At 42.9% G+C, this 13,978-nt stretch overlaps 1 protein-coding gene across 1 annotated transcript; it reads left to right on the top strand.

Moving 5' to 3' along the window:
* The first annotated feature begins 973 nt into the window (after positions 1-973).
* LOC142150891 (E3 ubiquitin/ISG15 ligase TRIM25-like) lies at positions 974-8,986 on the top strand. The gene is made up of 2 exons (XM_075206064.1): positions 974-2,501; positions 8,937-8,986. Exons 1-2 carry the CDS (start codon positions 974-976, stop codon positions 8,984-8,986), a joined length of 1,578 nt encoding a protein of 525 aa, XP_075062165.1.
* The last annotated feature ends 4,992 nt before the right edge of the window (positions 8,987-13,978 follow it).

Raw genomic sequence — 13,978 nt, 5'->3', positions numbered from 1 at the left:
CAGAGAGTGCACCATACTTAATAACCTGCATATATATATACTGCATAAGAATATACCTGTATACAACTGTATTGTCTGATTGCTGATGTACTACAAGCAACACTGTGAGTACCTGTATATAATTTCTGTAGTTACCAGGGTCAAAGAAAACAGCAACCTGCTTAAGTTTAAAAGCATTTATGGATTCACACCCTCCTAACACTGCTGACACCTTTAATAACATCCAAAGGTATAACCAATAGGAAGAAGGTGGCCTGGTCTGATGAATCACATTTTCTTTTACATCATGTGGACGGCCAGGTGTGAGTGCGATGTTTACCTGAAGAGATGGAACCAAGATGCATTATGGGAAGAAGGCAAATCGGTGGAGGCAGTGTGATGCTCTGGACAAGGTTCAATTAGGAAACCTTGGGTCCTGGCATTCATGTGGATGTTACTTTGACACGTACCACCGACCTAAACATTGTTGCAGGCCAAGTACACCTCTTCATTGGAACGGTATGCCATAATGGCAGTGGCATCTTTCAGCAGCATAATGCACCCTCCCACACTGCAAAAACTGGTTTGAGGAACATGACAAAGAGTTCAAGGCGTTAACTGGGCCTCCAAATTCCACAGATCTCAATCCGATCGAGCGTCTGTGGAATGTGCTGGAAATTCAAGTCCGAGCCATGGAGGCCCCCACCTTGCAACTCACAGGACTTAAAAGATCTGCTGCCAAAGTCTTGGTGCCTGATACCACAGGACACCTTCAGAGGTCTTGTGAAGTCCATGCCTCGAGGGGTCAGAGCTGTTTTGGCGGTACAAGGGGGACCTACACAATATTAGGCAGGTGGCTTTATTGTTGTGGCTGATCGGTTTATAATGTGAGTGACAAGCTCAGCCTCACCCTGTGTACAGAATGTGAAAAAACACCCACTGATGTCCGAGTGTCAAATACTTTAACTTTCATTTCTCTCTTCTGCTGTCAGCGATGGCGTCTGCTGATCTGAGACAGGAGCTGGACTGTTCCATTTGCCTGAACATTTATACAGATCCTGTAAGACTGAGATGTGGACACAACTTCTGCCGGGTCTGTATTGATCGTGTGCTGGATACACAGGAGGGGTCTGGAGTTTATACCTGTCCTGAATGCAGAGCAGAGTGTCAGGAGCGTCCTGCACTGATAGGAAACATAACTCTGTGTAACATAGTGGGGAGTTTCCTGTCTACTCGGCCAGATCAGGAGGAGACTGGGATCTTCTGCCCTTACTGTATTCACTCTCCTGTACCTGCTGCTAAATCCTGTCTGTTGTGTGAAGCTTCTCTGTGTGATAAACACCTGAGAGTACACAGCAAGTCAGCAGAACACGTCTTATCTGACCCCACCACTTCCCTGGGGAACAGGAAATGCTCCGTCCATAAGAAGATCCTGGAGTATTACTGCACTGAGGATGCTGCCTGTATTTGTGTTTATTGTTCAGCTGGGGAACATCGGGGGCATCGTGTGGAGATGCTGGATGAGGCCTCTGAGAAGAAGAAGGAGAAACTGAGAAATGTTCTGCAGGAACTGACCACAAAGAGAGCGGAGACTGAGAAAAAAGTCCAGAGACTGCAGGAGCGCAAGAGAGAAGATCAGGAAAAAGCAGCTGGTGTAACAGAGACAGTCACTGCCCTGTTTAGAGACATCAGGAGACAGCCGGAAGACCTTGAGAAGAGAGTCCTGAGTAAGATCTCCAGGAAAGAAGAGAGCGTTTCACTCTCAGTCTCTAATCTGATCCAGCAGCTGGAAATAAAGAATGACGAGCTGTCCAGGAAGATGCGTCACATTGAGGAGCTGTGTAATATGTCTGATCCAGTGACTGTCTTACAGGAACCAGACACAGGTGACTTGTGTGATACTGAGGACAGAGAGAGACCTGATGACCAGGTCCATGTTGTAGGAGATCTAGATGTGGGTCTAATATCGGGGAAAGTACACAGATTATCTGATATAATAACAGGTATAAATGTATGGATCTATCAGCAGGAAGCTACAAACATATTGCTGGATGTAAACACAGCTGGTAATTATATACATGTATCAGATGACAGGAAAACAGTGTCCTTGTCACTACACAAGAATCATCAAAATATACCAGAGAGACTTCGGTATAATCAGGTATTAAATATCAGGGCATTTTCCTCAGGGCGACATTACTGGGAAGTGGATGTCAGTAAATCAGAGAGCTGGAGGGTAGGGATGTGTTATCCCAGTATAGACAAGGAAGTAGATCAATCAATCATTGGAGATAATAAAAAGTCATGGTGTTTGTTTAGGGAGTATAATCAGTTTTCACTGTTACATGACAGGAAAGTGATCCAGTTACCTGACAGTATTCCCTATGATAGACTGGGGATATATCTGGATTATGAGGCTGGACAGATGTCCTTTTATTCTTTGTGTGACCCAATCAGACACTTACACACCTTCACTGCCACCTTCACTGAGCCCCTTCATGCTGCATTATGGGTATGGGAAGGTTGTATAAAGATATCTGCGGGAGTCAGGAAATAGGAGAAATAGTCATAAGAAATCTGACCAGAGACTGGAGGGAAATCTGACTGGTGGAACACTTATCCAATAGAATGAAGCAGTGGGTGGAGCTACAGCTGAGCCCCAACTCCTGTGTGACCAGTGTGTCTGGATTTGTTCCCTTGTTAGTGCGTTTGAAAATTTTATTATAAATATACATATATGTAGGCGTTCCCCATCTCTGATTCACTGATAGCTGTGATTGGCTGCAATAACTGTCTGTCACCCAGAATACTACAGTAGTCAGTGCTACACTTGCTCCTATTGGCTGTGATGTATGCAGTGGGAGAATGGGGTGTGGTCTATGTAAAGCTCCTCCTGTTGTGAGTTGTAGCCCAGAACTATGTTTCTTACATAATAGAAGATGGGTTACTCCCACCTTAGTTGTATTAACCTCATATTTGTCATAATCACAAAGTATCATTATTATTTTCTCTCAATTAAAATAATTCTTGTTATACAGTGTTTTCTTCCTTTTACCGCACCCTTTATAATACCACCCTCACTCTCCACCAGGTACTGTCTCGGTATAAGAGTGTTTTAAAATGTATTAGCGATATTAAAAGTCACCCTCACTATAACATCAGTTTTTGGTATAAGCTGGTGTCATAGAGGGAACATTGTAAATACCACAAAAAGGAGATATTATGTAATCTGCAATGTTAGACGCCATTGGGGATGAAATAATATTTTGTGATAATGATCTCGACAGCAGTGATGAGGATGATGATGACATTGTCACCATTGAGGAAGATGACCACTGTTAGCAAAATGCCCATTAGTAAATTGTTAAAATCCCTATCTATTCTCCAATTCAAAAACCAACATCCAAAATGTTCTATTTTGTGAGGGCCCAAACAAATCAAGCACTTCAGCCACAAAAGTGACAGCCCCTGTCGCTGAAGTGCTTGGTTTGCTAAATTATGCATGTCCTTTTTAACATATGGATGGGTAGGAGAGGCCAAGGACAATTCCATCTTGCCCTATTTTACATTATGGCCTTGGTCTATCACCTTTTGTAAAATGTCTACTGATGCTGCTATCTGTTTAATGACCTCTGATTACTGCCTCCTCACTTTCCATGATGCATGCTGTCTAACGTTAAAAATATTGTGTCCATGGTCTATCTCTCACCATTTTTCTTGTGGGTGCAGCCCACCTTCATCTATCTACTTGTCTAAATAACTACAGATGGTGCTGTCCATCTATTGACCTCTGATTACTGCCTCCTCACTGTCCATGATGCAGGATTTTATGACTTTATCTGTGTACTGATCACACAATTGCATGCCACGTCCATATATTCACTGCATTGTTATTCATCTACCTATTCACAATTATATTACTATTAGTAGTAGTAGTAGTTTTGGTTTATATTAGAGATGGTCACTGACCCCCGTGTTTTGGTTTCGGTTTTGGATCTGTATTACCTTCGGGTTTGGGTTTTGGAAAAACCACCCTTGCGTGTTTTGGTTTTGTTTTGCGATTTTGTTTAAAAATCTATTTTTTGGGGCCTAAAATAACCTAATTTAGTGCTCCACCTGTTTCTTGGATAAGTAAGGTAATTGTAAAGCTAATAAATTATGAAAAAAAACAGTTTAATTTCTGGTAGGCCGTCAGTAATTCTACACACAAACCAGATTGTCTTCCTCTCCATCTATACCTTTTGGGCATTGTAGCCATCATCTTTGGGTGTATATCACACCCTACACTTATAGTTAAATATATAAAGAAATGGACAAAGGCAGTTTGGTTTCTGTCTCTCTAGGTCCCCCCTCCACTTGTAGAAAATATAAAAAAATTCAGCCGGTATAGACTGTACAATATAATTGAAATGGACAAAGCCAGTTTGGGGTCAGTCTGTGTATGACACCCTACCCTTATTGAGAAATTGCCAGAACAGCAGCCTTTCAAGACTGTACGTGATATAGAAATGCCCCAAGCCCCTTTCCTATTTGGGGGTAGATTGCACCCTACACGTATACTTATAAGTATACTTAATTTTTTTTGGGTGTGTTTTTTCCCTGATTTAAAAAGACTATGTACTTTTACAAAGGCTTTACCAGATGACATACTGGGAACACTACCATCAGGACTGCTGCCAGCACCTGCTTGCTGATTCTGCTCATATGTGGACTGTTTTGAATCCATTTTAATGAGCAACAAACCACTTGTAGTGCAAAGTATTGTATAGATACTGCTGCTAAATATGACTTTTTGCAGCCAGAAAAATTATTGTTTCACACTGGGGAATATAGGACACCCCAAAGCACTTGTAGTGCAAAATATTGAAAAAAAATGCCTCCTCTATCCTCCTCTTTTCCTGCTCTAACAATTGCTAATAGAATTGGTATCAGAATTGAAATAATAGAAAGAATAAGGTTTACAATTATTGCTCTGTCCCTGTTCTAATACAGCCTGTGACCTAACCCTGCTCTCTCCCTCTGTCAAATGGTGATGGATTGCTGTGGAGGCGGGTATTTATGCATTTCAAATATTGCGAAAACCGAGCTCTGAGATCTAACTACGTCACGATGACGTTTGCCTCGATTTCAATTCCAAATGGGCGGGAGAGTACCAAGCCTGCTCGGCTCGGTACTCGGATAGGCGAAGTTCGGGTGAGTTCGGATCTCGGGGAACCGAGACCGCCCATCTCTAGTATATAAAATTATTTTTTTTGAAGGGGGGGGGGATGGGGCAGAAGTAGTGATCACCATTAGCACAGCTATTGTATGTATTTGATCACAATTGCTAGATACACACTCTTGCAGCGTGTATCTAACAAACAATCAGACACCACATATTACTATTTCCCTGTCAGGTTAGCTCACCAATAATTGAGTGAGATCCTGCTGTCTCAATGAGTATTGACTAAACTTCCCTGGAGGCACGGAGTCTAACAAAATGGAAGGTGTTCACCAGGGTTTCCCGCAAGGGAATATGGGCTTCTGCAGCTCCCACCTTGCAGGTCGGGGACTTCCAGGAAAGCTCCCAACGTGACAGCTAGAGAACCAGTTACATAGCAGGAGAATGATCCAATTCGGACATCAAATGGTGGTAACAAAGATTACCATTTTATTATAAAACATTAATACAAGATTTCATTGAAGACTTGAGTAATATGCAAATGATGATCACGAAGACATGCAGAATAGAAACTGTCAGCAACATTCATAAATACAAGCTGCACATGCAATAATCAGAGTCTCCTTTAGTAATAGAATTAAGGCACAGGAATCAGCAAGACACAGGAATCAGCAAAGTCCAGACATACTCAGCCACGATAAAACATAGCTTGTCAGGGATTGTGGAACTGGTAACAGTAGTCAGCAATGCAGGCAGAGTAGATGGCAGGTGTAGATTATATCATGAACAGTGGAACAAGTATGCAGAGATCGAGGAAGTCCAACATACAGCAGCGATGAACACACAGCAGCACTGAATAGTAGCTTATCACGGATTGTGGAACAAGTAACAGTAGTCAGCAGTGCAGGCTGAGTGGGTGACAGGTGTAGATCATAGCGTTTACCACGGGCAGTGGAACAGGTATGCAGAGATCAAGGAAATCCAAACATGCAGCAACAATAGAGCAGTTTCCACGGGTTTGCCTTCCAGCAGAGACATCAGCATAAAACAGGTATAACTTGAAGAACCAGCAATGTGAGAATGAACGGAGGGACCTTATAAAGGGAGACTGACCAATGGCAAAACTGACCAGCACCCAGGTGTAGTAATCACAGGTGCAGATCATGACTAATAGTCGGCACTAGGAACAGAAATTAAAGTGACAGTCAGTGTTTAGAAGCTCGGGCAGAGATACCCGGGGAGCGGAGTGTGACATTCCCTTTACTTACAGAGAGTCTACATGTTATACAACTTTTGCAAAGAATGTTTAGCCATTCTCATCAATCCCTGCACAAGTGGAGCTTACAATCTGAATTCTCTAGCGCACGCACACTGACATTATCCTACCGATATGGGTTTGGACTGTGGGTGGAAACTGGAGCACCTGTAACAAACCCACACATACAGCATACATACTGCACACAGAAAACTGAACCTGTACAGTCAGCTTATTTTGCTCATAGACCGACAATATAGTCAGTAACACTGTTATCCACAGTCAACAGATTGGCAATGGGAGGGTGCAGAGGCGAGGAACAGCTACAGTTAGCCTCAACGCTGGACCCCAGGGACATAAACTTTTGGGACCAGACTTTACTAAGAATATTCCACCCAAATTGAAAATGCAATCCTTAACCAAGCTTCCGTTCCCATTTTCACACAGTTACAGTCACCGCACGCATATAGCCCTCAATTTCATCTGCAACATCTAATGATTAATATGTGTTCTTTGCTTAAGGTCTGGAATGCTTATATGACCATAATAAAATATATGTGTACATGTTGTGAGTCTTGTTAAGTGATTCTCCTTCAAAAACAAAGACACACGTTCATTGTACTTCTATCAGCCTCTCTATTAGCCCACCTGTCATGGTAGAGAAACGTTGGTTGATGGCGGTGAAACTCAGAGGCTGGCGCGAACGGAACACTTGGACACATCGCAGATGATCTCTAACTGTCGCCCCAGTTATTAGACAGGCACTTGTGCATAGTGACCTTGGAGTCTCTCTGGACTGGACTGCTAAGGAAGGTAACTGAGAAGCCGCCCCACACTGTATATAAACATAATATTAAGGGGGTAAATAACTGCAGAAAGGACCAGCGTTAACACTAGGAGAACCTAGGCAGCCATCGAGGGTGGCAAGGTTTAGAGAGTACTTAAAACACTGATTGAATGATCCCCTGTAGCTGCTGCTACCATGTTGGTGATGGTCTGGGAGTGTGGCGCTGAGCTATGATGTCATAACCCAGATACACCCTCTCAGTCTGACAAAATATTAGAATCTGGGGAGCAGGGCAACACCTGAGCGAGGGGGCACCCAGGTTGGGGGGTTGGCACCCCTGGCACACAGGGCGCTTACGCCGATCCTGCATGTGGAGGAGTCTTGATTGGAATCTTGATTGAGACAGGAAACCAGCCCTTAAGAAGATTGTCAGCGAGTGTGAAAGTGGGGTCCCAGCTCCCAGCAAAACATGGTGAAATGATTACATTATCACTATAGAAGTTATCCTCTCATTAAAGAAACAAGCCTCTCAAAACGATTAAAGAGAAGGAAATGTAACAATATTGTAACACATCAGTGCATTGTGGTATCACCAATCATCATCTATTTATTTATATAGCGCCACTAATTCCGCAGCGCTGTACAGAGAACTCACTCACGTCAGTCCCTGCCCCATTGGAGCTTACAGTCTAAATCCCCTAACGTACACACACACACACACACACACACACACACACACACACACACACACACACACAGACCGAGAGAGACTAAGGGCAATTTAATTGCAGCCAATTAACCTACTAGTATGTTTTTGGAGCGTGGGAGGAAACCGGAGCACCCGGAGGAAACCCTTACAAACTCGGGGAGAACATAGAAACTCCACACAGTTAAGGCCATGGTTGGGAATCTAACTCATGACCCCAGTGCTGTGAGGCAGAGGTGCTAACCACTGAGCCACCGTGCTGCCCACCAATCTCAGGCAAATAGACAGCGGACTATGAGGCTTAGCAGCGGAATCCTGCAGTGTAATTAGAATACAATTGTTTTGCAAAGAAAGGGTCTTTGGGACCAAATATAAATATGTAATCCCTGTTTTGAACCCAGAACAAAATGTTAAGACTGGACCCAGAAGTTTCCCTCCTAACAGTTCGACTAAGTGAGTATGACTATAGAATGCCACTATTTTGACTGTTTGTGCAATGGGCAATAGGTGGCGCTGTTGTCATCCTTTCACTGGTGTACACATCACAGACAGATCTACCTAGAAGTGCTCACCGAGAAGTGGTACTGAGCACTTGGTTATTTAGAATTTTCTGCAATAAAAATTTGAAACTTGTGTCTGTCCCTGAAAATTAGGGTAATTCGAGAACTATGAACATATACTGGCGGGATTACAGGTAAGATGTGAGGATAACTGATAACGATGCTGATGATCACATGTATGTGTGTAATTTTGTGATTTGAATACATTTTGAATTATGTGATGTTAAGTACAATAGGGGTGATAATTCTCCGTTTTCTTACAAGGTGCCGCTTCAACGTCCATTGTGGCGTGCACAGGTATAGAGGTCACATAAGGGCGAACACCTACCAAAAATGGTTCATAGTTGTTTCAATGTCATTCCCATCTTGCCAACCATTACTGTGAAAGGTTTTTTGTCCAAGTTTTCACTGTCGGCTATTCCACATTCTGCTCATCCAGATGAAAACACAGCTAAAGCATTCCCTAACTTTACCTCAATCATAGAAAGAATCCTTCCTGACTGTAACAAGTTTGATGTATATGCGTTGCATCATATAGAGATTTCACTCTACATCAGTGTGTCAGGAGCCTCACATCACTATTCTATGCTGATGGTCACTTGGATACACAATGGACTATCCTCTCCCACTTTAAACTGTCATTAATATGAATTCTGAACCCTGAGAAGAAAGTGCAGACAGTGGACTCTGGCCGAACATAGAGGCAGCATGTCCTATTGTCTTGTGTCCGTCTTCTGTCTACTGTTCACTCTGAACTCTCGTCTGTTCTGTCAGCTCCTTCTGTTCTGATAGCTCTCTCTGTTCTGATAGCTCTCTCTGTTCTGTCAGCTCTCTCTGTTCTGTCACCTCTCGTCTGTTCAGCGAGCTCTCTCCGTTCTGTCAGCTCTCGTCTGTTCTGTCAGCTCTCGTCTGTTCTGTCACCTCTCGTCTGTTCAGCGAGCTCTCTCCGTTCTGTCAGCTCTCATCTGTTCTGTCAGCTCTCTCTGTTCTGATAGCTCTCTCTGTTCTGTCAGCTCTCGTCTGTTCTGTCAGCTCTCTCCGTTCTGTCAGCTCTCGTCTGTTCTGTCAGCTCTCGTCTGTTCTGTCAGCTCTCGTCTGTTCTGATAGCTCCCGTCTGTTCTGTCAGCTCTCGTGTTCTGTCAGCTCTCGTCTGTTCTGTCAGCTCTCGTCTGTTCTGTCAGCTCTCGTCTGTTCTGTCAGCTCTCTCTGTTTTGTCAGCTCTTTCTGTTCTGATAGCTCGCTCTGTTCTGATAGCCCTCTCTGTTCTGTCAGCTCTCTCTGTTCTGTCAGCTCCTTCTGTTAGCTCTCTCTGTTCTATCAGCTCTCTCTGTTTTGTCAGCTCTCTCTGTTCTGTCAGCTCCTTATGTTCTGTCAGCTCCTTCCGTTCCGTCAGCTCTCTCTGTTCTGACAGCACCTTCTGTTCTGTCAGCTCTCTTTCTCTCTTCAGCCTTCTCGCCGGAGAAAGGGGCCTATTGAGTATTGAGTCCCTGAGTCTTCAATGGGAAACAAAAATGTAATGAGCATCGGTGTGAAGATGATGGTGTATAAAGAGATACTGGTGTAGAAGAGAGTCCAAGGAAGAAATAAGGAGTAAGGTGGATGGTATAGAACAGAAGATTGGAGCCCTGGGAATAAGTTTAAGAAGAAGAAAGAGGAGGGACAAGAAAGATGCATAAATAATGTCAGTAATGCAGAAGGAAGCTTTATTCACATTACGTTTACAAATTGTGGTTGCTCTGGATCTTGGGTTTAGTTTATTTGCCAATCTGGACTCAGACTTGTCAATTTTGTCCTACTTCTGGTAACTGTCCGAGCTTCCTTAGTTGTACTCATTCAGAGTAGGGCAAGTTGACCATCTTTCGAGTCTTTCAAGAGTTGCTATTTGGTTTGAGAGCTCCTGAAATTTAAGTTTTTCCCTTTTCAATTTAGAACCTGCTTTAATGAGAATGAGCTATCACTGCTTTGTGGGTTGTTCAGACTGTCGAGAATTGTACATCAGCGTCAATGTTATTTTCAGATATTGTTTAATTTGGAAAAAGTCGCATTAAGTTTGCAGAAACCACGAAGGCGATCCAGACACCACTTGTGTAGTGAAATTGGGTATACTGGTATTGAGTAGATAAGGTAGACCTGATGTATTCTGGAACATATAAGGAATAATTTAGAGTTGATCTAATTGAAAGTTACACGAATCTTGAGATACATGAAACAAGCCCATTCTATAACAAGCCCATGAGCTGTTGGAGGTATTGGAGGCAGAGTAAGAGGGGTACTGTCTCAGGTTAGAGCATACTTGCCAACTCTCCCTGAATATCAGGGAGACTCCCTGAAATAGGGGTGATCTCCCTCACTCCCTGAAGAGTCTGGCATTCTCCCTGATGCTGAGCCAGTACAAGACGTGGTTGGCTTCGCCATCTGTGGCATGATGACACAGTTCAGAAATTGTGTCCTATGTCCATGTATTGATGCCTATGGAGGTGGCCATTTTCATGGAGACCAAGATTTAATCAAAGACTGACAGGTAAGACAACATGACTTCAGTATGGAGACAGAAATGTAAAAGACACTTCAGTCTCTAGAGATTCATTAGCTGCTTTTCTTTAAGCAAAGTTGCCTACTCTCTCGGAATGTCTGGGAGACTCCCGCATTTCTGGGAGAACTCCCGGGCTCCAAGGAGAGCAGGACAACCTACCAGTTCTCATCCCTGCAATAGATAAGTGGTGGGGCGGGGCTTAATGGTGCAAATATCGCGTCATCTTAGTCCCACCCCCTGCTGTAATTGACCAATCATTTATGGGGCGTGTCCAAAATGATGCAATTCGTAAAGCCTCGCCCCGCATGCCCACCTCCCCAATGGTGGGCATGCCAATGTTATACTCCAGTGTGAGTGGAAGAATCGCTGGGGTCCAATCCAAATTTAAAAGTGCTCATTTCAGTCCTGAAACTTTCATTTTGTATAACAACATGTTGAAGTGATTAGATGAATGGTTATATAACTCCTGCAGTCAGCCGAGTAGTGTGAGAGGCGATAGAGGCGATGAGGAAGAGGGGAGGCAGGCGGGGGTTTCTATGTATCTTTCTTTAATTTCAAAGTTTTGTGTGATTCTCACCCGGATTCACCTAGCTACAGCACGTTGAATGTAGACAGGTTACACACTTACACATTTGCCCGACCTCGTTCCATCGTTGATCATGATTTTTAGGACGTTTATGAAACCAAATTCAACAGATACAATATATTTTTGGTATGATAACACATGATCGTGGAAGCGGACACACTAATGCAATCTGACCAAACGGTTGTTTATCATGTGATCTACACGATAGTTGCATCAGTGTGTACCCAGCTTAAGAGAGACAAGGATTCTGCTATTTAGACATCAGAGAATGCGGACGACAACTGACGAAAAACCCTCATCTGTCACTGGGAATGAACACAATTGCATTGCCGGTTAATTACTGTATTTATCCTACAGTAGTTAAATTTTGCAATTCCCTTAATCTGTTTGTTACTGCTGCTCCACCTTAGGGCTGAGTCACGCGGAGGCTGCATATAATTCAGTGAGTTGGAGATAACTCTGTTTATGAACTGATCTGCTCAGAGCTTGTTAGTGCACTGTACTATTAATCTGTTATTTCTGAGTCACTCCTGCAAGTTCCTGAGTTCATCAAGCGTGTCGTCCTTTCTCACATTCTAGGGGGCATATTCAATTAGTTTCGGAGATCGCAGTTACGCTCCGGAACCGCCCGGGAAGGCAATCCATGGTACTGCAAAAATGCCGGTTTTCCTTCCGTCTCATAGGTTTGCACATTGTTGTGGTACCGTTTTAACTTATGTGATGCGCAGCCGCTGCGTAACCGTGATCTCCGGAGCTAATTGAATATGCCCCTAGGTGTGCAATATCATCATCATTTATTTATATAGCGCCACTGATTCCGCAGCGCTGTACAGAGAACTAACTCACATCAGTCCCTGCCCCATTGGAGCTTACAGTCTAAATTCCCTAACACACACACACACACAGACAGACAGACAGACAGACAGAGAGACTAGGGTCAATTTTGATAGCAGCCAATTAACTTACCAGTATGTTTTTGGAGTGTGTGAGGAAACCAGAGCACCCGGAGGAAACCCACGCAGACACGGGGAGAACATACAAACTCCACACAGATAAGGCCATGGTTGGGATTTGAACTCATTATCCCACTGCTGTGAGGCAGAAGTGCTAACCACTGAGCCACTGTGCTGCAATATGTGTCATTTTGAGCTTATGTTGTGCACAAGGTAGCAATTCAGAAAATGTCCTTAAAACATATTGATATTTTTTTACATATCTGTAAAATTATTATTGAAATCCTGATTATGAGCCTGATGCATCTAGGAATGCAATGTGGACTCAACTTGCGTTTAAAAAAATTCATGTGCAACTTCCATGTACGTCCGCGTGTATTAGAGTACAAGCGGATCTCAAGAACCGTTTCCATTTGAATCTGGGTATAAGTACACTCCGGTTAAACGGTACTTGTCGTATGCAGACAGACAGGACACATTGTGGGATACGCACAATGTATAAGTGCAGGTCTCATCAGAACACATGCAAAAAAATACAAATAAAAGAAATTTAAAACTATTAATACTATAATCATTCACAAAAATATTTTTTTTTGACAAGTTTGATTTTTTACATAAAATACATAAATCAGGATGTTCTCACTGCAGACTGCACATAAAATGCATTTTTATAGTTTCTCTTACTTGCAAACACATGTTGTGGCATGCATACGTGTCCGTCATCACTATCAGTCGGCACTTACACCTGACCTGTAGCTGGTGCAAATGAGAAGGCTAAAGAACACGTACCGGAGCAATGCCCAGAGCTTGTACCAATGTACGTGTACTTGACGTCAAAGCGCTCTTACCGTACACTGCCTACGTGCATCTTACCCTTCCTGAACCAATTTCGCCCCTTCAAATCGCAGGCAGTTGGAAGTGTCATTTGTGTTTGATCATGAATTGGATGCAATTGTGTTCACTGGCGTAAAGTTCGTTTCTGGGCATGCGCAAAGCGATTTCACGCAAGATACAACACGTAACGGGACTTATGTCCAAAGATGAGTCAGGCCCTATATTTTTAAAGATTAATGTCGGTTGATAAATGTTCTTTAATGTCACTTTAAATGACAGCTGTTGAATAGTGTAAATTTTTAGGAAACATTGAGAAAAGTGCTTAACTACCACTGTTTTCTACAAAAAAAATATAAATAGAAAACAGATTGTAAGTAATATAACATTAATGTATGAATGTAATTCCAGGTGACCAGACGTGTTTCGCATGTGTGTGCTTTATTAATGGCTTATGGGATAACACATCCTAGACACCTTTTACACTCTGCTAGAGCATTTCTATTGGCTGACAATCGTCTCTTTAATCTTTATATCAGTTAGTTTTCAGTTCTATAAGAGCGAATTGTAATTTCCTATTACAATTATTGGGAAGTTTATTTTTAGTTTTAAGCCGTTTCTTAAGAT

Source organism: Mixophyes fleayi, chromosome 4 (assembly GCF_038048845.1).
Source record: "Mixophyes fleayi isolate aMixFle1 chromosome 4, aMixFle1.hap1, whole genome shotgun sequence".
NCBI lineage: Eukaryota > Metazoa > Chordata > Amphibia > Anura > Limnodynastidae > Mixophyes > Mixophyes fleayi.
Note: the sequence above shows the minus strand (reverse complement) of the source record. Positions and strands in the feature narration are given on the sequence as shown.